The sequence below is a fragment of the Bacidia gigantensis genome (assembly GCF_019456465.1).
Source record: "Bacidia gigantensis strain McMullin 20006 chromosome Unknown contig_249, whole genome shotgun sequence".
Taxonomy (NCBI): Eukaryota; Fungi; Ascomycota; class Lecanoromycetes; order Lecanorales; family Ramalinaceae; genus Bacidia; species Bacidia gigantensis.
The window spans coordinates 911533-936242 of record NW_025408603.1 but is presented as its reverse complement, the minus strand read 5'-3'; the positions used below and the strand labels follow the sequence as shown (position 1 = coordinate 936242).

At 49.1% G+C, this 24710-nt stretch overlaps 7 protein-coding genes across 7 annotated transcripts; 3 read left to right on the top strand and 4 right to left on the bottom strand.

Moving 5' to 3' along the window:
• Positions 1 to 172: 172 nt before the first annotated feature.
• KY384_006487 (uncharacterized protein) lies at positions 173 to 1722 on the bottom strand (the record flags this gene model as incomplete). Its single annotated transcript, XM_044814982.1, has 2 exons — positions 173 to 1534; positions 1588 to 1722. The coding sequence occupies 2 exons, from the start codon at positions 1720 to 1722 to the stop codon at positions 173 to 175; spliced, it is 1497 nt and encodes a 498-aa protein (XP_044668082.1).
• A 662-nt stretch (positions 1723 to 2384) lies between these two features.
• Positions 2385 to 5377, top strand: KY384_006486 (uncharacterized protein; the record flags this gene model as incomplete). Its single annotated transcript, XM_044814981.1, has 7 exons — positions 2385 to 2434; positions 2514 to 2659; positions 2711 to 2829; positions 3715 to 3891; positions 3941 to 4085; positions 4139 to 4291; positions 4347 to 5377. 7 exons carry the CDS (start codon positions 2385 to 2387, stop codon positions 5375 to 5377), a joined length of 1821 nt encoding a protein of 606 aa, XP_044668081.1.
• A 1665-nt stretch (positions 5378 to 7042) lies between these two features.
• KY384_006485 (uncharacterized protein) lies at positions 7043 to 8317 on the bottom strand (the record flags this gene model as incomplete). Its single annotated transcript, XM_044814980.1, has 1 exon — positions 7043 to 8317. The coding sequence occupies one exon, from the start codon at positions 8315 to 8317 to the stop codon at positions 7043 to 7045; it is 1275 nt and encodes a 424-aa protein (XP_044668080.1).
• Positions 8318 to 9164: 847 nt separating this feature from the next.
• RSE1 (pre-mRNA-splicing factor rse1) lies at positions 9165 to 13146 on the bottom strand (the record flags this gene model as incomplete). Its single annotated transcript, XM_044814979.1, has 3 exons — positions 9165 to 10476; positions 10678 to 12754; positions 12903 to 13146. 3 exons carry the CDS (start codon positions 13144 to 13146, stop codon positions 9165 to 9167), a joined length of 3633 nt encoding a protein of 1210 aa, XP_044668079.1.
• A 622-nt stretch (positions 13147 to 13768) lies between these two features.
• On the top strand, positions 13769 to 16987 carry KY384_006483 (uncharacterized protein; the record flags this gene model as incomplete). Its single annotated transcript, XM_044814978.1, has 4 exons — positions 13769 to 14222; positions 14274 to 14573; positions 14752 to 14935; positions 15937 to 16987. 4 exons carry the CDS (start codon positions 13769 to 13771, stop codon positions 16985 to 16987), a joined length of 1989 nt encoding a protein of 662 aa, XP_044668078.1.
• Positions 16988 to 17256: 269 nt separating this feature from the next.
• Positions 17257 to 19679, top strand: KY384_006482 (uncharacterized protein; the record flags this gene model as incomplete). Its single annotated transcript, XM_044814977.1, has 4 exons — positions 17257 to 17491; positions 17735 to 17863; positions 18078 to 18665; positions 19051 to 19679. The coding sequence occupies 4 exons, from the start codon at positions 17257 to 17259 to the stop codon at positions 19677 to 19679; spliced, it is 1581 nt and encodes a 526-aa protein (XP_044668077.1).
• A 1509-nt stretch (positions 19680 to 21188) lies between these two features.
• KY384_006481 (uncharacterized protein) lies at positions 21189 to 23546 on the bottom strand (the record flags this gene model as incomplete). Its single annotated transcript, XM_044814976.1, has 2 exons — positions 21189 to 22834; positions 22889 to 23546. 2 exons carry the CDS (start codon positions 23544 to 23546, stop codon positions 21189 to 21191), a joined length of 2304 nt encoding a protein of 767 aa, XP_044668076.1.
• Between the last annotated feature and the right edge of the window lie 1164 nt (positions 23547 to 24710).

Below are 24710 nucleotides of genomic sequence, written 5' to 3'. Positions count from 1 at the left end.
GTTGGTAGTCCAAATCTCGTCACTAGAATCTTGACCATAAGAAGTACACTCTTGATGGAGGATTCGGGGACTATACAGCTTCGAATCATTGACTTTGAGTGAATAGAGCATTCGAGGGGTCTACGCCTGAGAGCTGACAAGATAGTAAATGAAAGCCTTAGCGTTAGTCGACTCATACTTCTTCGTCTTCATTGAGAGACTCAACAATGAGGTTGGCGCTTCGGTCAAAAGTGCTGCTAATGGTAGATTGTTCTTGAATATCATATTCAGTCCGTGGCATTGGCGAAACAAGGCGAAAGTTGTATGAGTGTTCGTAGTTGTCGGGTTTAGCTACTTCAGGCAACCCACCAGATTTCCAGATGTCGTAGCATTCAACAAAAGCATAGATGTCTTCTATCATTGCATCTGGTCCGAACTTTCGAAGGATTCGTTGTCCAGACACCGTCCTCACGCTTACCCTGACTGTTCGCTCGACTCCGGCACTTGGTTCTGGAGCCATGTTTGAAGCCCTCCAACAGATCCATTGCTGCGCTTTCTGCTCCCTTTTCCCCTCCTCGTCAGCTTTCTGACACGCGTCTTCTGCTTCGCGAACTCGCGCAGCCTCCACTTCCCTCCTTTGTCTTGCGCGTTCACGATCTTGTGCCAGGGATCTTTCGTACGCGCTGTTTTGCTCTGTTCTGATATCCCGTGTCGATTGCTGCTCGCTCCTCTGAGATCTTGCCGCCAGCAGTGACGGTGTTTGTTGTTCTATTGCACGCTTCAGTTGCGCAACAAAGATTGGCGGGGAGACGGCGCCAGTTATGCGAGCAATAGTAGACATAGCAGTCGACGAGTCTTGTGGAGTATGCACCACAAGAGCTGCAAATGGGAACTTGCTACAATTGAGAGCAGTGGAGACTTGATATGCTTCAGAGTCTTGGACATTCCCAGCCCAAAGTATGACGTCGCCTCGATGCTCATTGATGTAGCCAGTAACCTCCCGCGACAATAGTGTATCCTGCACGAACGGGTCTGTCTCATCGTGTTCCAGCGACAATAATATTACAAGCAAGAATTTGAGGTCCTTTTTAGCTGAATCATATGCTTGAGCGTATCCGCCTTCAAAGAACGGCAAATCGTGATTTCCGTAGTCCTCCTCAAACTCCCGAGCGAACCTTGCTGCATTGTCTCGAGGGCTAAGAGGTCTTCTTCCCGTGCGTATGCGGGATGCAGGCCTTTTGACAGAAATTCCAGGGAGCAGACGCGGTATGAATGATAGTAGATATCCAAGCAGAGAAAAAGAGCTCCCTACCAACTTCACCAAGAGATTGAAAGGCGAGAGTGCAAGCTGGAGTAATAAAGGGGGAGTGTAGGCTCTTTGTGAGTCCGGTTGAGGTACCACCCTTGGAGCAATATGTCTATGCGGCGATACCGACGGAGGGGAGTCATTGAAAAGCGTTTCCCTTCGAGTGGATGCAGGAGTTGCTGATTGTGCCGCACGAGCTTCTTCTACCGGATCAGGAGCTTCTCCATCAAAGAATTTTGCTATTGCTATCTGTTACCATTCAGAGCCTGTTCGTTGAGAGTGGGGGGGGACATGTCACTGACTTGAACGTTCCACTCGGATCTCTGCAAAAGCGCTACTGCTCCAGACGGTTCCTGATTCGTCACAGCAGTATACGTATCCAAGGCTGCTTGCTGGGATTCCGTGAGTTGACTAGGATCAAAACTAGGTGTAGCCATACCAGACTTTGAGAAGGATATCACTGGCCATGAAGAGGAGATGTGTGGTTATTTGCTTCCTGCTAGAATAACGCAGCGGACGGAAAAACGAGTGAGCCGAAGTGGGACGAATCCAAACGCGCCGTGGTCAAAGGCTTGGACTCGGTATTATTGTCGCTGATCGTAAATAATCTAATAGCCCAGGCGGCCAGTATTTCGATTCTATGCTTGATGATTTCGTATTCCTAATTTGCGTATCTATCAGCGTCGATTGCAAGATCTCTTCGCCTTTTTATATCGATCCACACCCGTCCCCATCATTCTTCCTGCTCTCTCATGAGGTACGTCCAAGGCTGACCCTGGGAGCAAACACTCGCTGAAATCGCTAGCACCCACGGTTGTATCCAGCAATCATGGATGACCGATAGCTTCCTGGAGCGAAGGCCATGACGACTCCTTCCAATGGAGGGTTCGGAGCGCGGCAAGGCACTTCTCCAGGGCCTAAATTTCGCAGTATGAACTCAAGGAATATGGCTTGCCTGAGAATGATGACCATCTGATCGTGTCTACAATCTGTATAGACAGTACCAAGGACGTCCCATGCCGGAACATTGCTCTTTATGGCACATGCAAAAGGCCAGGTATACTCCGATAAAGGAATGCGTCGAACGCCTCACCTGCGTATGCTCATCACCACACAGATTGTACCTTCTACCATGCTTCTCCCAAGTCGGTCCCTCAGCCACAAACAGACAGGTGGGCGCCGATTTAGGATCGTTCACCTGAGATGGAGTCTAAAACACTATACATAGTTTGAGGAAGCGCTTGAATGTGGACTCGCCGAGCTTCACTCCTTCTTCTCTTGCTGCAAACGGCAATGCCCCAGTATCTAAAGCTCTAACATTGTCGCCGCGGACGGCCAGTGCTGCTCCATTCAAGCCTAAGAGCATAACGCCCGGTATCTACTAGCAAACTAGACTCTTTAGAATACAAGCTAATAGAAACGCAGTCTCCAGTGTGGCTTCTTTTTCCAGCTCACCAGCTTCGAAGCCGTATAATCCCAGCGCTCCAGATTGGGTGAGCGGAGAGCCTCAAGAATTCCTTCCTCAAGGCTTCAATAATCTTTCTGTAAGTATGATTTTACCTACTCTTTTCTTTCATCTCGTTTTTTTGCGTCAGGATTATCTTTCCACTTTCTATGTGCGATTACTACGCAATTTCAATTTTCATCTCCTGCAGGGCATTCTTGAGCGTCGTTGCAGTCTTTGATCTATACTCCTTCGAAGGCTTCACAAGGAGATTGGTGAGCTTTCGGACGCTGCCACGAATAGCAAAGATTACAGTCATATGACTCCGGAAATTGGAATCGGGACATTGGTCCCAGCCAGAGAACACTAGAAAATCGCTCGAGTGGCCGGGTGGTCCTAATTTCTGTACTCCTATTGAAAAAGTGATGCAATAAATACAGGGCCTGATAAAGGACTCGAGGCATTTCAACCCCAGGTGCACCGGAAATGGCCTGTGCAGACCAATCCTCCCCAGTCCTACGGTGCTCTTGATTGTGCCTGATGGCAATGTGGGATTGACTCGGAAGAATAAGCAACCAGTAAAGCTTGTAAATTCATCTGCCCCTTCCAAAGCAGCCTGTACATGACATGTTAAGGTGAAGCGAGTCAGATCCGATAACGACAGATATATCTGCAAGGCTTACAGAATCATCGTTTCCCCAATATCCGCACTAGGCAAGAAGCCGTAATGCGCATTGTTGAGCTCCATGGTGCAGCAAAGGTCTGACGACTCCAAAGGTGGCTCCCTCGTGCTTCGGCTCATGATGTGGACTGGCAAAGCTACCTACCTTTCTTCATCTTTCCGCACGTTTCTATTATAACCTAATGTTTCGAGCGGAGAAAGAAATTACGAGCATTTCCATCGCTTCTTGATAGTGGCCTCAAAGCACTGTTACAACGTGGTTTAGTTGAATGCTTAGACACATGTTGACTTGTTCTTTTTTAGCTTGACAATGGGTCCGAATTCTCACAGAATGACGTTTTTGGGAGCGTTCACGACTCTGCGAGCACAGGGGCCCTTACTAGTGTCGAATCTCAGCAGAATAGCTACCATTTTGGTTCTGGCATTAACGGAACGCAACAAGCGTCATATATGCCCAGCGCTTCAACCTCATCGCAATTGGTATATTTGCAAAGATTGACCACGCTCAAGGTGCTAATCGATAGATCAGCTCCAACATCATTTGTACGCTCCTCTTGAGCCCTATGCTGCAAATATCAAACCCTTTCAAAGAACCGCAAAGGACATCTTCATTCCCGAGGATGTACGACTTAAGCTTCAAAAGAAGAATGAGGCAAGCCTAAGGAGCTTTCCTAGTATAAGTCCCATTTAGCTTGTGCAACTTCACAAATGCTGACTGCTCAAGCAGATTCACAGCTTCCTAACGTTGAGTATTTCCATACTCTGACACCAATAGAACCTTTCTACAGCCGCAATAACATCCCAGCTACGAATCCTAGTACAGTGTTCAAAGCCGTCTCTGATCAAGACGGAAAGACGTATTCCTTGAGACGCTTACATGGTATGTCGAAACAGGATGATCTTGTGATACTGCAACTGATTTTGTCGCTTGTTAGACTGCCCTCTGTCTAGAGATTCCGAGGCTGCACTTGCTGTTCCGTCACTGAGGTCGAAGTGGTCTCGTGTTCACAATGGTAATGTCGTGACGACTCATCTTGCCTTCAATACTCAAGTCTTTGGTGACACCTCAATCATCGTTGTTTCGGACTTCTACCCAGATTCTGTAACGCTCCGGGACAAACATTCGCCTTCCAACCTAAGGAATCCAAGCCGGAACTTTGGTTCGCAAATTTCAGAACAGCTTCTCTGGAACTATTTCGTACAAATCGCGAACGCACTAAAAGCCATACACTCGGCAGGACTAGCCGCGCGATCCATGGACGCAAGAAAGTGGCTTGTGACGGACGAAGCTCGAATTCGCTTCAACGCCTGCGGTTTATCAGATATTCTAGACCCTACCTCGATGCCTCTGGAGGAGCTTCAGAGACTTGACCTGCAAAATCTCGGTAAACTTGTTCTCACACTAGGCACTACCAGTGCACCCGCCAAGACTCGCCCCCTTGACCATTTCGCGAGGACGTATTCTTCGCGGCTGAGGAGCACTATCGATTACCTTCAGCAACTGGGCGCATCAGCGGACAGCGCTGGCACCATTGACGATGTCTGTAGTATCATTGCTACAGAGTCAATCGAGGCTTTCGACGCATCACTTCGCCTAAGCGACCTGCAAGAGTACACTCTTAATGGACAGCTTGAGAATGGAAGACTGTTCCGTCTTATTTGCAAGCTGAATACGATCAACGAGAGGCCAGAATATGAAAGCGACACCGCTTGGAGGGATCAGGGTCAAAAGGCGGCACTGAAACTGTTTCGAGATTATGTATTTCATCAGGTCGACACTAACGGCAACCCTGTACTCGACATGGGGCATATGTTGGCATGCCTGAACAAGTTGGATGTCGGTGTCGACGAAAAAATCACGTTGGTGACGAGAAATGAACAGACTGCCCTGGTGGTCAGTTATAGGGAACTTAAAGCGGCAGTGGAAGGATCTTGGGGAGACTTGGTGAGAAGGAGCGGAAGTTGATGATGTTTGGTCAGTAGAATAGATGTCCTGTGAACAAGTCTCTAGAAAGGCGCGTTGGATCAAACGATACAGGTCTCTGTGGGAGTATATGTGAAAATATATGTCAAATGATTTGGGGTAGAATAGCTCGTCACGTTGGATGAGCGCCATGTGAAAGTACGAAGTAAAAGTCGGCATGAACGAAAGGCTGCACTTCCATGCTATGAATATTGAAATCTAAAGTCTACTCCTCTGTAACCTTTTCTCTGTCATCCTTCGGGACCATTACAACCTAGCTTGCCTCCTCTCAATGACAGGCCACAGCATGAAGACATAGTAACTTGGGGCTTAGTCTACCATTAAGCATATCCTTCCCAGCACAAGGAATCCATGAAGACTCACTCGACATTTTCCTTCGTTGATTGTGCCATGAGTTATGCCGTTTGCTGCCAACTTAATGACTCTCCCCGGAGTGTAAGGCAGGGATCCGCACAGTGTCTCGCAAATTAGCCACTTGAATTGCCGCCAAAAAGATTCATGCACCTTCTGAAGTCATTCAGTGGGATATGATTGCCGTCCTTCCTCTCCTAGCAAGCAGGGTGCTTTCATCAAGTCAGAGGATTCGCTGACTTCAGACCTACCGGGCGAATCTGATAAGCGCTTGAGGTGATGATTCACAGATAGAACTCACTTCGTATCATCCACCCAATTGTGCAGCTGGCGGCGCGCCTAAGACAGAGTTGTCTCGTGCATGGCACTAGATAGACGATACTCTACGATCGTTAGGTCTTCGCTGCTTCAAATCACATCTCTGAAGGCGTTCAATAGTAGACCTCCCTTTGTACTGGATCTTAATCCGAGATCTTCACCAGTCTCCACTAACGATCCTCTGTATACAATGCGTTCTCAAAGACTTTTTATTGCAATTCCCCTGCTTACCTTTGATTTTTGGGGTGTTCGTAGCGTTCCCATCACTCGAGGTCAGAATCTTTCGTTGCCGGCGGAGCTGGCTTGCAAAACCTTCAATCTGGATCTTGGGAATGTTACCTTTCAGCCATTGTCCGACTTCCTTTGTGAGACACAGTCACAGCCAAAGACAGAGCTTCAAGGAAGACCGTATCTCACAACAGAGCTTTATGCCAAGCCGTACACTAGAGCTCGACCCATAGAACCATCAGCCTTCGAAAGTATATGGACGGAGGCCTTGAGGAGGGCAGAGACTCTATGTGACCAGCACGGGAGAGACGCCTCTTCAACGTTACGCGCATGGACTGTTGTCAAATCAAGAGTGGTATTCACACTTACGAAAGCCGCCGTGACAAGTATGCCTTTCACCTATGGTCTGTGGTGGGAAACCATCGCGCAATTGCGTATGAAGTTACCACCAGCGGGTTACCTAGAAAGCGACTTGTGGGTGTATGGATTTGATTCAAGCAGTGAACCATTACTAGCGGCGAAAGGATACATTCATTTGCTGGATCCAGCCCTCTCGGGATTAGATTGGAGTTGACCTCAGGTCGCTAGAGCCGGCTACAAGACGAGCTAAGTCTTTTAGGACCACCGTGGTGACGGGACAGCGGCAGTCATTGCTCACTGGATAGTCGGCTCCATTGCGCTTCTGGCCATTCGTTGTACATCAAGGGGGCGGACTCAGGTCGAGACCCTTTACTTTTAGATCGAAACTGTCTATCCGACTGTAGCTTCCGGCAAGGTCGAGGTCAAGTCTTCCTCGCTCGCAGTCTTCGAAGTCAACGGTCGCTGTAAGCAGGTCGCCCTCAGCCTCCCAGACAGGGCCAGCAATGACTCTCCCTGCTGGTGAGACAATACAGGACCCGCCTCTGCAGACAAACTCATCGCTGCTCGGGGGTTGGACACATTTGAGCTTGCCGTATCAAGAGGAGAGGTCTCAGAAACACTAGACGTTAATGCCAACAAATGATTATCCGGGGTCTGTTCCGGCAATGTATCGTCTTCCTGAATGACATTGTCAGCCGAAGCGATCTTGCTGACACGTAAAGGCGACGAAGAGGCTCCGTTGGTCAAGCTGAGAGCGGCTTTGCTGTCCCTGTCGCCTTTTGGGGCCGGCCATGTTATCTCATGATTATCTTCGGTCTTAGTCACAATCGAAGTCCTTCTACTCTCCTTAGAACCTCCTTCCGCATTGCCGGCGCTCTGCTGCTTCCCTGACCCTTTGATCCAGCTAGGCAGATCCCTTCTCCTCACGCATTGATTGGAACTGAGGACAAAGCACCTTCCTTCTTGAGCAATCGTTCGTAATAGAGGGACCCACGTATCCCTAGCATCCGCGGTAGGTGCTAAATAGAGATTGACATTCTGACTATATAACGAGAATCGTAGTAAGGGCATGTAGTTCTCCCAGCAAACAGCAGCAGCGAGCGTCAGCTTCACACCATTGATTGTCGTAGTCACAGCCCGCAATGTGGACGTAGAGCCTTGGGCCCAGATGGATCGTTCAGTGCCAGTAGGCATTACCTTCCTCCTCTTTCCGACACATCCCAATCGAGGGCACACATATACGACGGAACAGTACAAGCTACCACCTGCACGCTCCACTACTCCAATAACAAGGAATATGCCCGATGCTCTTGCCTCTGTTTCGAACTTTTCTCTCGTTCCATCACCTCTATATTCCAACCCTTTTTTCACTTCCAGCTTCCTGTCGACCCAGTCGCTCCCAGCACCCCCGGGCGTATCTCCCAAGTCAACGGCAGCGTGGAAGTATTGCAAAAATTGTTCACGGCCTTCGTCTGTCCGTGCACCAATTGAGGAACCAAAGGTGCAGGTACGAGGATAGCCACCAATGTAAGCTTCAGGGAACAGAAGGATATGGACACCAGCCCTGGAAGCGCGGTGAGCTGTATCAGAGAGCGCGTTGAGAGTTGCAGCTGTAGAGGAGAGAGTGTGGGATTGAGAAACGCCTAAGGTGAGGCTTTGAGGCATGACCGTGTTGGCTTTGGAATATGAGGCACGCAACTGGATACAACATCAATTCAATGCTGTGGTGATATGCCTTTTGGAAGAGTAAGAAATGGAATGCAATCAAGATGACGATATGCCGAGGTCCACTACATTAGGTCTGCGCTACTCGTGCTTGGTAAAGACTTGTGATCGTGGACGGTTCGATCTTCGTAGATGAATCCATTGCATGGTAACCAGGTCAACGGAAACTAACGCAATTCTGAGAGATGATTTCCAGGTTGGATGCGAATGACTTCGACATATGGGAAGCATTGAGACTCAATTCTTTTCTGCTGATTCAAGAAGAGCGAGCTTCCCTCTACCCAATTGTGGCAGAGGCTGGGATGGAATACGCAACGAAAACCGAAGTGGGTTTGACAGACAGGGTGTTTCAGCAAAGAAATTACGGAGTGCGTCACATGCACCTGGATTCGACTCCGAGTGCGATGCCACCGTACTCAAATATCGCTGATGATTGATCTTGTCTCATATGTATGACCACTAACAGTGTCACGTATATCCCGCTCAAGACCAGCCGATGAGAGCGGACGATCGAGCCGGGCAAGAGACTGGTAGAGGCAGGTGGTATTTGGTTGCGACTGGTGGACGTCTGTATTTGAACATCGCTCGAGGCTACGTCGTGCGCTACAAACGTGGAGTGTAAGATCTGAGTCTAATTCGATGTTCGTCTGACATCAGATGGAATGTTAGGACCCATTCACGATCACTGAGGTAAATAACTCACAGTCACGCTACAGGTGGACGTTCATGCAGCGAACCTGTCAGATGCTCCGGACCCTTTCAGTTATCTCTTTAATGCTCAAATGACTTAATAGGCAACTCTTGTTCTCATATCGGAGATCTTCCTTTCTATTTCTCGTACGCTTCGTTCTAACTCTGCGGCAATCATCTGTTTCTTATCGTTGGGGAGCAGCGCGTAACGTTCGCATAAATCGCCATCTATGACACCCTTGACGGGTACATAATAGCTTCTGTAGATCAAATGATCACGGCCAGCTAACGGAGCATCCTCACTTCGTAGATGTTGTTCCAGAGACTGGAAGAAATCGACATCCTCTCGGCTTATGAAGGGCGCTAAGAGGCCGATTGTACCTTGCAACCCTGTCCAGAATAATACGTCCCGTCCACCTGCTACTAGCTGGGTCTTTTGAATGCTAGTGGGTATATCCTGCACGTAGTTATGACACATCAGGCTCAATCGATTGGGCGCTCCTTGCAGGTATTGTCGCTCGTGGACGAGATGTGCTCCAGAACCTTCCTCGTCCGCTTCCTCCGAAGCTTTCTGCGGGCACCGCAGAAGCCAGATGTTGCCAAATTTGTCACCTCCAGCAACTGTTTCATAGTCAACCATGGTAGTGCCAGTCGTCCAACGAGCAACAGAGTCGTCAATGAAAGGTATTAGTCGGTTCTCTTGATATTTGTAGACAAGATATGAAACGCTCTCCTGAACATCGCTAGCGATGATACGACTGCCTTGTGTTTGCAGGCCAACTACGAGATGAGGTGTAGCTTGGACCTGGCATTTGCGGAGGAGTTGCTTAAGGCCCAGATCATAGATTCGGACTTCGTTGCCAATACCCGTCAAAAGCCTGCCCTGAAAGCCAAGCAGAGCTTGGGGTGGCTGTTCAACTTTGGTCTTGTGGATGAATTCCAGTTCCTTGCCATCTTCTAGGAAGCGATAAACGTAGAGGAAGGCAGCGCTTGAGCTCCGTGGAGCAACGGTGATATCCTTACCCGTGCCAACTACCAAGAATGTCTCGTCATCTTGACTTGCAAATGCGACTGCCGCAATGCTGACCGCCGCCTCGTTATCCTCCAACTCAATCTGTTGGATGCAAGCCTTAGCGTTGATAGGGTCTACGATATGAATACATGAAGCCCAATGTCCTTTGGCGCGAGGGTATCCGAAATCTTCAGGAGGAAGAACAGCAGCTTCACCATTAACAAGATTTGTATCATTCATGAGACGTTGACGGGTGGATGGCGCAAGAGTGTTATTTTCAGATTCGATCGTATAGAACAGCGGTTGTTCTGGGTGACGAATGAATTTGCGAGGTGTGTAAGTCAAAGGAATCGACTCTTGCAGAAGGCTGTTGCCGAGCTTTTCAATTGAAAATATCCTGATGATTCATCAGTACACCATTTCTTATAATCTCTTGGCTCAAAAGACAATCATCAGAATAGTCGCAATGGTCAGAAGGAACAATTGGAAGTAAGTGAGATTTTTTTCACTCATGATCTTTCGGTGGAATCCGCTATCAATTTCATCATGTATGGTGCGAGAACGCTTGAAAAATAGGGTGAAAGAGGAATGGACTTACCTTAGGCTTTGTCTCTCAATACCTACCATCCCTTCAATACATTGCTCGCTACTAAAGTTAGAAGCATATTCCAGGGCTGGGAAGTTGAGTGGCGTAAGCATGAAGCCTTTAGTCTGAGGATCAGAGTAACCCAGCCATGCGCGAGAACTTAATGCTAGGACAGCTTGCTGGCCTTTGACAGAGACCGCAAATAATTCAGCTTTCTTGGGACCAAGGAATCGTGTTCGGGTATCCGAAAGCTCTCCCGTCACCTCATCCAAAACAGTACGTAAGTAGACTCCAGACCAGAGACCGATGTGCAAAAAGAGCGTAGAGCCTCCAGAAGTAGAGTCTGCCATAGACATGATCTTAAGAGCGCTCGGCGCTGAAGTTAGAGCTTGTACTGACTTGTTCTCAAGGGTCGAGTCTGGACTCAGGCTCAGAATCCGGACAGTTGAATCGTCACACCCGACCGCCAGGAAAGAGCTTCTAACAAGGCCTTCTGGCACCTCGCCGAGACTTAAGCATGTAACTGTGCCGCTCATCTGGAATTTCTCATCGTACTCGGCAAGTGAGCCATCGTCAGGATCCATTTCGAAGTACACAATTTCGCCGGAGCTCAGAGCTACAGCTACCTGCCGCTCGTTTGTAGTGGCAGCCACAATGGAGCGATGCTGAGGGGCTGGCCATTCATTGACGCGTTTGTCGGCTCTGATGTGTCTGATTCCTCGAGGGTGAACTTGTATCAAAGCATCTTCTCCAAGCTGTTGAATTGCCAAAGTAGAAGCGGAAGTTAGAAAACCAGTGTCAGTGACTTCTTCCACAGTCTCGCCGATGCTGAGAACTAGAGTGCCATTCGTGAATGAGAGTACAATGTATGCATCAAATTGGTCATAGCGTGTAGTCTTTGTGCACCAAACACGGGTGGGAGGAGCTGGTAGTTGAGAATCGACGATATCATTGACTTCAAGACCGTGCTTCAAGGTTCGAAATGAGCTCCTCGCTCCTGTGCCACAGATGCTGTAAATTTGCGGAGCATCCTCTTCAGTCAAATTCGTGACTTTACAGTCGAGAAGTGGGTTCAACGAGTCAATACTTTCAACGAGGTTCACATTCTCTGCAGGTCTAGGCGTGAAGTATGCAGGCTCATAGTCGGCAGTCGCATCTGCCGAATAGGAGTCGCTGATAAACTCGATCTCGTTGTCGTCGTCTCCAAGTTTTTCAAATTGATAGAAGAGATGGTTTGCCGTCTCACTGGCAACGAACAAGAACCCACTTTTTAGGATAAGAAGGTTGGTAGCTAGCGGGACTGTATCAAAATATTTGATCTTCAGTGACTTGACTTCCCCTGTTGCTTGACCAGCCTCGTCTTCAACCATGTCTATAGTGACTTTGAACATATCTCCGTCTTCATTTTGAAGTAAAAAGAAGAAAGCTCCCCTCATTTTGTGCATTACGCCAGCTGTAATGTATCTCTTCCGCTCCGGATTTTCCGTAGCTCCTCTCCTTCGGGGTATCGGTACTCTGAAAGCCTCTTGATTGGAATGGCGGTACGTTATGTTGTCAAGTCCACATACTAGAACTCCGCTAGGCCCATCAGCGCCTCCGGGAACTTGATACAGGCTGGTTGCTGTCCGATCGACTGGTTCGCTCCATTTTCGAACCACATGGTTCAAGCCTAGGTCAAGCTCATAGTATACTAAATGCTTCTCTAATTCCTCAAATGCCTGGCCTGTTGGATCTTGATCGCATTCTGTATAATCGATCTCCAGAGCGGCGAAGATAGGATTCTCATAGCCTACGTCGAGACCGACCAAAGCAAAGACAAGAGTCTGCGGCTTGTGGGCTTCGAGAGGGGACGATATCGTGAGATCTGCCTGTGCATTGCGATTCAGAACATACACTAGCTTGTTCTTTTCGACTGAAGCTATGAGGCACGCTCTACCTTTTGGATCAACTGCGAGGTATTGTCCAGGCACAACTCTGCGCACGCCTGATTTTCCAAAAGTCTCTAGATGTATCCTATTGAAACGGTTTTGAGAGGGAACGTATTCGACAATGGCGATGCGCCCAGAATCCGAGCCTATTATTATATAGTCTGGACATATTTAGCAGCTTTCTTAGCACTTATTCCTTCGAGGCAGCTTAAGATCCGGGTTTCGCTGACGCGATGTTCGGTGGAGCTGCCTCTCGGTGCTTTACGAATCACTAAATGCAGCTTGAATGTACTGTAGATGGAAACTCACCTTTAGTAGCTCCCGCAAGGCGAAAGGGCGCCAGCGTTCGTATGATGCCGAAGACATCGTGCGACAAGATAGGCGTGACTTTGGCTTGTGTGGGGTCTGGTCTGAAGATAGTGAGCCGAGAGCCGGAAGCTGTAACTATTTGCTGCTCTTTCGTGCCAGCAAATTGTCCAAGAATTGCCTGAGTGACGGAGGTGGAAGGCTGGATGGTAAGAGAGTACATAAACATGGAACTGGTGGTCGCCATGATGGAAATCGACTCAACGGCAGAGCTCTGTGGCCCTGCACTGTGACAGGACAGAGCTCTTCGAAGACTGTCAATCTTGGGCCCGAGAAATTTTGCTGCGGAGTAGAGTGCGGTCCAGGAACCACTTCGAACCACGCTAGGCCAATTTTGATCAACATCGTCATGAAACGATGAGAATACTCTCGCCGAAGCGAACCGCAGTTGATGTATAACGATGAACCCGAGCAATACATGCGGAAGATGTCTACGTAGGCTTAGAAGCTTGCAGATTGGCAAGCTCAAGAAGCAAGGCTACACGCTTTCCGCAGCAAAGCAATTCAACTCGACCTATGCAAGCACTTCAAGTCCGAAGGAAGCCTATACTTCATTTCCAAAAGTCCGTCACAAGTCCACTGTCAGCAGCTTCCGATCGCAAAAACATGGGCCGCGGAAGTATGAGCCACCGATACAGAAGACGACATCAGAATCTGTGCCCCAGACAAGAATTTCCAGCGACACTAGACTGCAATCAAACAACCTCTTCCACTCCTTCTCGGAATCACCTGTACCCGAGATGCGGCGGCGTGCCGCTTTCATAAGGTCTCATGCTTACTGTCCCCACCCAGATCATCGTCGAACACGCATGCCAACCTCCCCCTCAGACCCAGAGACGAGGAAGGAACCATCAAAGGCAGCTGGTCGACCCGCGGCGCTGGTACAATTCGAATGTCCCGACTGCGGCATACCATCATATTGCTCGGAGGAACACTGGGCAGATGACTATGAGTCGCACATGGAGATATGTGATACCCTAAGGCAGATCAACGAGGATGAACACGATCTGCGATCTGGACGATTCTTTCCTGAGTTCGAGTATCCTGGCCCACAGATGGAAGAATTCTTGGTAAACATGAGTAATTGGGACACATATCTCTACTCAAGAGAATACAGAGCAATCGACGACGAGCGGTCTCTACGACAGGTTACACGAATGCTCACATATCCCCTTACCATAGGCAGCATCTTATCTGAATTAAGCCCCTACACTTTGAGCAAGGATAAAAGGATCACGTATGAAGGACTTCGAAGCTTGAGCGGTGGGTCATTTTCCTTATTTGTGTGTCGAAGATGCTAAACGCTGCTCGTAGCTCTCCGTTATCACCTTCATCAGCCTAAAAGGGGCGAGGACAATACTGTCTCGGGTCTCAAGGTAGCACCGCCCCCTATGCGTATTTTTGTCATTGGTGCTCGTGCAGAGTCTTCGTTGCCAAGGGACGTGTGGGAACAACTTCCTCTGCTCTTTAATCAGCGGGCATCTTTCCACGTCATACTCATTGGTCCGGAGAGCATGGCCAATCGAGACGCGGAGTTTCCGCTGCCAGAGCGCTCCCCTTCTAATCCATTTGGAGCAATAGTTGAGGGCGGGCTTGGACCTCATTTGAAGATCAGTACCTATTGCGAGTACTATCAAACTCTTCATCAAGCTCAGACATTCCAACCATTCGATCCGTATTTTGACTGCTTCGTCTTATTCCATCCTGGAATAGGGCCATCCTGCTAGCGCAAATGAGTGGGGTGGTACGATTCCTCAGCTACTAGAGACAAAATGTCCAATACTCTGTACAGGATATACGGAGTGGGATATGGAGCGGGATAGGAAATGGGTCGAGGATAGGGTTAAGGGGGAGATGGATATTCTTATGACACCAGGCGAAAACAAGTTCCGGAGTCTCAGGTGGGATTTGAACGACCTTGACCCGACTGACGTGAGTTGCGGCAATTGGGGGGTCTGGGCGTTCAGAGGCAAACGGTACGTCTTGATGCACGTCAGATTTCGATGTGCTGATTGTTCAACAGATATGAGGCCACAACGAAAGATAGTATATAATGGAGAGCTAGCACAGCTTCTTCGAGCTGAGGCGTACCGTATCTATCTCTCTCTCGCCTTCCCATGGTTGCTATTCTTCCTGAAGAAGCTAGCAATTTCCCGACATAAGCATCCAAAAGCACGATTGTCTCATACCGCCCAGGTGCTCTTTGCAACACCGTGAATTTCACAGCATTTGCTCAAGGAATCAATGCTCAGTCGTTGACATCATATATATTATGACTTATCGCTGCACAGCTACTAGCAATTCCTTGCCAGATATCGACTGGCGGACATCGTGAGGCGCACCAATATGCGTTCCCTTCTCCGCGGACGTGATTCTAAAACTACAGTTCATAGCAACGATCCTGTGCTCTGAGGCGAAAGAGTTCTTGGTTATTTGTGGACGAGATCCATCGCCTTACAATTCAAAGATTAACGCTTCAATTGACCTTTTCAATGATCCACTGTGAGGTTTTGAAAGGGATTAGACACCGGGTGGCTTGTAAATGTTACGGATCACGTACCCAGCTATAATCTAGTAATATGGCATGATTTGAATTACTTCAAGGCGTTCAATTATTCAATTGAAGCCAGGGAATCAGAGTACGTAGGAGAGAGAGAGAGCGATCACCCCTGATTCTAATAATATTTCGACACCTATATTGTTAGATATACACTACACTAACCAGCGCCCTCGATTGCAATGCGAATACACCCAGCTCCTACTGCGTTCATGGCAGGTCTTTCATTTCTCGTCGCCTTGAACAATTCTGTTTCGCTTGTCGCTCCGGCTTCATGCATGGCCGCTTCTCTCCGCCATCAAGTCCCTCCAAACCCAAACATGACTTCAGACCCCGAACCATCCATGGACTTCCGCGTCCTTCACGAATCCGATTCGTATACGCTACGATTGCCCTCTTTTTCCTCTTCCTCTATTATAGTTCACCAATACATTTCCTCCCTCACAGCCCACCTGCACACGCGCCCTCCTTGAACTACAAGCACATCAATTGGCATCGGTATGCTTACAGCCTCTACGCGACGGACACAGCACATCTTTGCAACGCGGTCATGGTTTTTGAGGCACTCTCACGCTACGGCAGTAAAGCAGACCGGCTACTGTTCTATCCGGAGGAAAATGGATGGGATACGGATATCGCCGACCCCAACGACCGCGACTCCCAGCTCCTAGTCAAGGCGCGAGAATGGTATAACGTGCACCTTCTTCCGACTGAAGTGGGCAACCTTACCTATGCCCCTAACCAAAGCCAAGACGAGCGAGTCAAGTTGCGACCGGACGCGCACGCAAACAGGTGGGAAGGCGGGTTGATGAAATTTCTTGCCTGGGGCCAGACGCAGTATGAGCGTATATTGCACCTAGACGGCGACATGACGCTGCTGCAACATCTAGACGAGCTATTCCTTCTTCCAAAAGCACCGGTTGCTATGATGCGCGCGTACTGGATGATGCCGGAGCAGCAGAAGCTCACAAGTCTTCTCGTCCTCCTGCAGCCCAGTGAGAAAGAATATCTACGGCTGATAGACGCAGCGCAGCCTGCGAAGAGACCACCTGGGCACTACGACATGGAAATACTGAACAGATTCTATGGGGATTCGGCGCTTGTGCTACCGCATCGTGGATATGGAGTGCTTAGCGGGGAATTCCGGAAAAGTGAGCACCGAACATTCTTAGGTAATGATGAGGGCTCGTGGGATGCTCAGCAGATAACGCAAGAAGGAGCAAAGCTTGTCCATTTCTCTGATTTTCCGCTTCCGAAGCCGTGGATAATGTGGCCGCATCTCCTGATAGGGGAAATAATGCCGAAATGTAAATACAAGGAGACTGGAATTGTGGATAATTGTAAAGATAGGGAAGTCTGGATGGGTCTCTACGACGACTTTAGGAAGAGGCGTAAAGAGATATGTGCATTACTTTCTGCTCCGGCCCCCGACTGGCCTGTCAAGAATGCTACTGCAAAAGATGACGAGTAAAACGGCCAAATACAAAGTGGTAGTAATAACTCAAAGTTCTTTTCTCAATTGGAAAAGAAGCTGACAAATATCATCAACCCAACTCTCGCTGAAGCACAGCGATGGTATGAAAGCCCGCTGCTTCACACGGCGGCACAGAGCGGAAGCACTAGTCTCAGAGCTGCTTGAGGAAACCACTTATCATCTCATGTTATTTGTCTTGTAAGTGTTTTGAGGAGAAACAGCAACTCTTGCATTTTACAAGTTCCAACAACTTAAACTGAACACAGATGCAAATGTTTCAGCTGAAATTTCCTCTACCGCAGAAGAGTGCTCTCCTAGAGAGGCAGCAAACGAACCTCGAATTCGAGAATATTCAGACTGTCATGTCTCGCATTGAACTTCACATCTCCAGCAAAGAGTCATCATTTGGTAGATTTGGATACAAACAACAAGCTGACTGGGAAACTGTCACCATAAAAGCAATCCATCTCAATGTAGAGTCATGGTTGCATCTCGCGCCAGGTAGCCTACCAATCACCGAGCGAAGCACACTATGGAAACCAACGGTCCCCAACTTTCCACATATCCGCTCAAGATCAATATCTTAATGTGACGGCGAAAAGTCTTTGTCTGCCTTGAACAAAATGTGAGACTAATCTTGACTTCCTCAGCTTTTGGCCTACTATCACGTATTAAAGTACTCCCCGTGGTATTTTCCATCTTTGACACGCAAGGCTCGCACAGTAATCATGCATTACTCTACAGATCTCGCCGCGCTAATCCAAAAAGCTCTGTTCATTCTTGCTGTTGCAACTTCTGTAAACAGCTCTGTCATGCAGACATCGCGGCAGAGTGTCCAGCTCTTTGATAGAGACGACTTAATTAGCAACACCGGTACGATTTCGAAGCAAATTACAGAGTGTGGCGATGGCCCCCACGGGTCAACTAATATCAGGGAAGATCGGAGTGTGAAGGTCTTTTCAAAGCTCCTCAAAGACTACTTTTCTCATCGACTGACGACATTCGTTGTGTCCAGGCGACCGGATATTGGTATCCTCCAGCCGCGGCTATCTGCATTGACGTGTGGGGCGAAGATGATGGATTTAAGCTCGCACATTTTCGAGTGATGATTTCATGTATAATCCGGATCCTTCATTTGCGGTTCCCATCGTACAAGATCGCTACAATATCAAAATTGAGTTCTCTTTCGCAAAGCCATGTTACGGACTTTCGACATTTCATGTTGGTATAATTGGGACCATTCAAGAACATAACGTTTCGGAGAAATGGATGATTGAGCGAGTGCCGCCACGTCCTTTGAGTACGGCTGATGCAGACGTGGCAACGTCGCCGCGGGAATTGAAGTCGAGAGACACAGAAACTGTTGTGAGGGAAACCAGGGTGACTGCCCATGAGCTTGGAGAGTGCGGCATTGGCCCTCCAAGTGCCACCCTCGTAGACTCAAAGTACGCTTTTGTAATGGAAGGCTTCTGGAGTCCTTTGACCAACACTCTTTGCATCGACGCGTTTGACGGCGGACGTACCCAACTCGTCCATCACAGCTTCCATCCTTTTGATTACAATGAAGGCCGCGCATACAGTTTCTCAATTGAGCAGGAAGGCTACGATGTATTTGTATGGTTCTGGTTTCCGTCGCCGACTGACGTCAACAAAGAGTTTCACGTTGGCATACAAGGTAATATCAAGGGAATCGCTTACAAGAAGACCTGGGTCATTTGGAGAAAGCCACTAGGACGTCCCAATGTAACGGATACGATAGGGTCCAGTACTTCATAGCCGATTGTCCAGGTTGCGGGGCAAGAGGTCCCATGGCTTCAAAACGACAATGAAACGACTAGTACCAGGAATATGACTAGTACCACTGGATTTGAAGATTGCGGAGAGGCTCCTCCAGACACCACACGTGTTGAATCTGACGTCGGTCTTAGGATGACAGGGTACTGGGATCGGAGATTCACGACTTTGTGTATCGACGCCAGGGACCATGAGGAACAGAAGATCAGACATTATTTGACAAAGCACTTCAAGTTCGAAGAGCCGCCGATGTTATACCACATTAGTGGGGAACGTCGCCCTAGCCTTTGGCTTCGCAAAGCCCGAAGATGTGGAATGGCTTTTCTTTGTATCTCTTGTTGAAAGGATAGTGCAGCGAGGAGAGGAACGAAAGTATGATGAGACGTGGGAGATTGCAAGACAGACAGTACCAAGACTGATAGGAGCGAGCTCGAGCTCTGGAAATAAAACCACCAGAGTAACCTCGTCTACCCAACGGTGGAGTCGGCAGCTCTTGCAAAGAGATGATGCTCGGGTGACTTCTGCTACCAACAACGCGAACATCGCCAGCAAAGAAGCCAATGACTGGCCTAGAGATTGTGGAATAATCGTTCCAGATCCCGCCATCATAAGTTCCGAGATTGATGTAAATTTGACAGGGTGGTGGCACCCTGCATCGTATCTCTGTATCGACGCCTGGTCCCTCGATGAGGACAAGAGGCAGATCGGACACTTTGACACGAGACGCTTTTATCTCGATGAAAAGAAGCTCGTCCTATCCAATCCGGACCTTGACCTATCAAACCAAACTCAAATTCTGGTTTTCTTCGAAATTCACTGTGAGCAGAGTGTTCCATGCGGCTATCGAGGGAGTTATCTCAGATTCGGGGGCAGCGGGTGGAAGGAGAAGGTGTAATGTGCGATTCCAAGTTTGGAAGAAAGGGACGGGTCCAAGTTTAGGTATGGGGCCAAATAGGAGCTGCCACTGATGGCTAGAGCAATTCCATAGCTCAGAGAGCGAGCGCCATCTGAACAAAAGTATCTCTACCATGTTCATCGTCACCCACTGCCACTGGCTAGATGGTTGCGACCATGAGCTCTCAGTCTCCTACCCACCGACTCCTCCATTATCTTGCCAATGCGCGTGCTGGCAACCTAGCCCTTCACTACTGTTGCACCGACGATTCGGATGGTACAAGGAGGAAAGCCATCCAAGAAATGGAGACCTATCAGTCTATCATTTTTAGAACATTGTACATATCCAAACCTTCACTGCCCACTCGTATATGGGATCATTGAATTTTCTACTCTTTTCCTACCACACGGTCTACGTATTAAAAAGTTCGAAAGACGGCCTTTTATTTCTTGACATTTCCAATTGTCAGTTGCACATGTTCTCTGTGCTCAACGAGTCATTCGGCTTCCATTTATATCTTCCGCTAGATGGCAATAATTGACAAAGAATTTGCGCAAGTCTTTTCTCCTTCCCTGTTAATATCTTTCGACTCGCTTCATCTTCCTTTCATCTCGAATAGTTAACACCAAATGTTTCGAAGTCCTAGGGGTTAAAACAAAGTCTTTATAACCTTAAGCAGGCCGGGATATCGTTTTTGTACTTCAAAAGTGTCAGCCCACCCATTCTGCAAATTCAAAGCAGTCAGCTCTCGTATATTTCTTTTTAAACAAGTCGCATATTAAGAATGCACTATTGAACACCGCCTTCTGCCCCTTCCCCCATGTGCTAGAGATGTCTTAACAGAATTCAATCGCCCTATGCGCCTGTTGTCCGCCTCCAGCTCACGCTTTCTTCCTGGCTCATCGTAACAATGAGAGGCAACTTTTCCTGATCTCTCTTTCTAGGATCCCTAGCATTTTACTGGAGTTGTTCGTACATATGTCATGGGACAACAAGCAACACATCGACTTTCTATACGAGGCAGCCCTATTATTGTCTCATGAGGTGCAGAGGATGCCTTCTTGGTCATTCTAAAAGGAACTAGAGAGGCATCGGATCTCGACCTTATGGTGGCAGCTGGCACATATCATATCTGATGCTTTGATATGTGGTACCTATATTATTGATACCCTCTTGATCGGGGCACATTGAGAAGTCACTCCTGCACTTCACCCTCCTCGATCTCTTGTTGAAAGATGCTTACTCCAAAACCCCCTCCTGGTGCGGCAGTTCAGGTATACTGGCTAAGATATGTCTATACCAGTGACTTAGTGAGTGACTGTCTGTCATGTAGCTGAGAGGGCGAAATCAGAGGCATGGGAACACGTGACGTGCAATGGGGTCAAAGGGATCTGCATACAGATACTTTCTAATTCCTATCACAACAGTTTCACACAAACACACTATCAAATACAAGCAAGCATCAAACAAGCATAATACTTCTTCAACGTATCCTCATTTTCCAGGTCTTTAAGCGCGGACTTCAAACCCCGCAACTGCTGTAGGCACACTTTCATGCTTGACCTTTGCCACCTGGTTGATCATCCCACCTGGTGATTGAACGCTTGGAATCTGTCTTTCTGGAACTGCGATAACAGTCTCTTTGCCCGCCTTGGCCTCTGCCCTCTCTGGAGGTGGTGTCGGCTGCCCATTGGCTTTGCCTGCCTCAGTTGCGCGAACTTCTGTAGAGGCCGCAACCGCTGTGCTCGCCGAAGAAGACCCTGGATCACTGCCTTTGACATAGACCCGCATGGGCGAGTCTTTACGCTCACGATTCTGTTCTTGTCGATCGTCAGCTCTGCGGGCGTAGTTTCGTTCAGCCTCCAATGCTGCTGACTTCAATTCATCGTGAATGTCAGACGAAGGTGTTGCGCGAGATTTATTGGTGGGAGATCGGCGAGTGTACGTGTCCCACTCATGAGCAGTAAATACACGAGCGCCGGAATGACTGTTTTCGCTGGGCGACTTGTAGAGGGGGATGTCGGGTTTCTTAATGATGGAATGGGACATGTTTGGAGGCAAAGGCGCGGTCGCCGGGCCGGCATTCTCGGTGCGAAGCTGTGAGATTGGCGAAGGGTGCATTGTAGTCGCTGGTGCTGATTTCGCCCCGTCACGAGAGTCGCCAACTTTATTAATAGCATACCCAGTTGTGGGAGAGTGCGATTTCGCCTCCACTCTCCGATCTGTTTCGCTGGGACCCAGAATCTTCAATTCTCCTTCATCATCGTCAGATTCCTCACCCAGCAACTCCTCGTCTCGGACGCCTTGCAGACCCTCTTTCCCCCACTCCTTCTTTGCTTCTTCGGATCCCGAATCTTTCCTGCTTTCGTCTCCATCGTCTGCATCCTTCCCGTCTAGAGTTACTCTCGTTACTAGGGGATGCTCTCTTAACTCCTGCTCCTCCACATCCTTCCACGAGCATTTTGCATGCTTCTTGGTACAGCCCATACATGCAGTCAAATTCTTCAGGCAGTCCATATGCAGTCGGCGGCAGCGGTCGCAGGGCGGCTTCACACGATCCCCGCGATTGAGCTGTTCCATACGCAGCATCATGTCCGACTTGAAAGGCCCACTATCGTCGAGTTTTTCGGAGAGCGTCATTTTCGCTTGGGGTATCAGGGCAGAAGGGGTGTTGGGGATAGCGACAGGAGATGCAGTTGCATTGAGGAATCCAGCGTACTCTAATTGTTCAGAAGCATATCTGGATTTTCCTTTAGACGGAACGTTTGATCGATTGTTTGAAATTGACGATCGGCGGTCGACATCGGCAGGTAGGGTTTGTCGCTCATTGCTCGTATGGAACTTGCTTAGCAGTTCGGCATGTGTAGCTGCCGAGGCGCCAAGGGTTGTATGCCCGTTGCTCAACGTAGCAGAATTGGAGCGAAGGTTGTCAACGTCGAGTCGCGTAGATGGTTCAGCAGATGTTTGTGACTTCGAGTTAACGGCAACAAAACCTGCAGGTGGTGACACAGAGGGTCTTGCGTCGCCATTGGTAAGGCCAACCTCCGGACGGTTGTTGGGTTCTGGCTTCTCTGGCTTCTCAGCTTGCCTTCGACTAATGATCGCAGCTTTGCGGTTCTTGAGCTTATGGTTGAGCTGCCGTGCCTTTGAAGCCACTACTTTCCTTCAGCGCGTTCCGTAGAACATCAGTCATCTGTAATTCAACATACCTTGATCAGCAGCCTGTATTACCGATGCCAGGTTCTTCTCTAGAATCTCCAAAGTGCCCAACTCTTTCTCTTCGTCGTCCCCAATTGGCTGTGGTGGAATCATCTTTTGGGGGATCCCGGAGCTGATCAGCTGGTAATCTTCTTCGCTGATCTCCACCCGGCACTGTTTGGTATAGAATTGGCAAACTCGAACGCCATCCCGCATTTTCTCCAGGTTGAACTGCTCAGGTTTATTTCTCGCGAATTCGACGACATCCAACCAACCAATATTCACAGTCGAGCTGTCTTTGGCGTTTGTTTTGAGGACCTGAGGCGGTCCGTCGAAGAGGCGCTCAAACCGCTGCACGAGGATTGGACCAAGTGGGCGGGCACCTAGATTGCCAGCCATAGATTCGTGTCGGTGGAGGACGCCATCGTAGTCTGCGATGAGAGAGAGCATGTCGGGCAGATGATCGTGCGTCGAGATGAGAGGAAGGGTGTCAGTGTATTGGCGAGCGAGGTAGTTGATGTGCAAGTGGGATGATGAAGAAATCTTTTGAGTCTTCATCGGCGGCGCAGGTTGAGAAATGGGCTCAAGAGAAGGACTCCGCTTGCGCTTTTGGGGCATCATAGTGGAGTCGATCGGTGGAGGAGAAGACGTATCGGTTGGGACGTCCATGGTAGTGGTCGTGGTCGTGGTCGTGATGGAGGAGGATGTTGTCAAATTGGGGAATAGAGGAGGGTTCGGCATATGTGCGGCATCCACGTCGGTGAAGCGTCGCAATCAGGCAAAGTTGGTGACTGTAATGTGGAACGCCTGCAAATTGTATGATGCTTTCTTTTGAAGGCCGAGCGAAGAGGCGGAGTTACGCAAGCGTGGGCAGAGATGACTGGTTGTGAGAAGGTGCATACTGCATCAAGGACGTGCAGGAAGAAGGGGAGAAGGAGGAAGGAGGAAGGAGGAAGGGGCAGAAGGGATGAAATGGCGCAGGGAGAGGTCTGCACAGCAATTCCGGAGTGTTGGCACCGATTTCCCCCCCTCCCCTCGGGAAGGCAAACGGGCGTTGAAGTGGGGAGGGCACCAGTAGGGGGGCGTTAAGGAGGGGGAGGGGGGGGACCAGGGAGGCCAAGGAGACATAGGAACTGAAGGAAGGGCAGCTGTCCAAAGGGCTGGGCAGACAAGCGCGTCCGATACCTACCAGACTGTCCTACCAGTGACCATCTTGTGTCTCAAAAGCAGGGCCGAAGCATTCGAAAATGCACCAAAATACACCAAGATGCGTGCGGGCTCGCGGAAGGAGCGGCGGAACAGAGATCTGAGCCTGGCTCGCCTGGTTGGGGGCGAGCTAGCGTCCGGGCGTAATGAATGGAAGATTAAAGAAGGGGGACGGCCGAGGAGAAAGCAAGGAGGGGGGAGAACGGGCAACCAAGGGCATTAACAACCCAGGGACAGAGGGCGAGTCAGCGACGTTGCGAGGTATCCCGGTAGGCGAAGGTGAGACTGCGGCCAACTGTCTATACATCCAATCACCATCACACAATTCCAAATTCGCTCTTCCCACCGTCCTCCAAGTTACAGACCAGCTATAAACTCTCCGTCTCGTACCAGGGACTTCCCACAAACAGCCGCTAATAATTCCCACTGTCCCCAGCCCGCCCCTCCCCCCACTCCCACCACCCACACCCACACACACACACACTCATACGCGCACACCCACCAAACCGAAAAACCTTCCCTTTGAATTATCCCGCTTCTAGACTTCTGCAGGATAGCAGTCGAGCTTGGGCTAGCCACCAACCCTACGTAATCAACACGCGTCTCAGCCCATCACTTGTGACATCC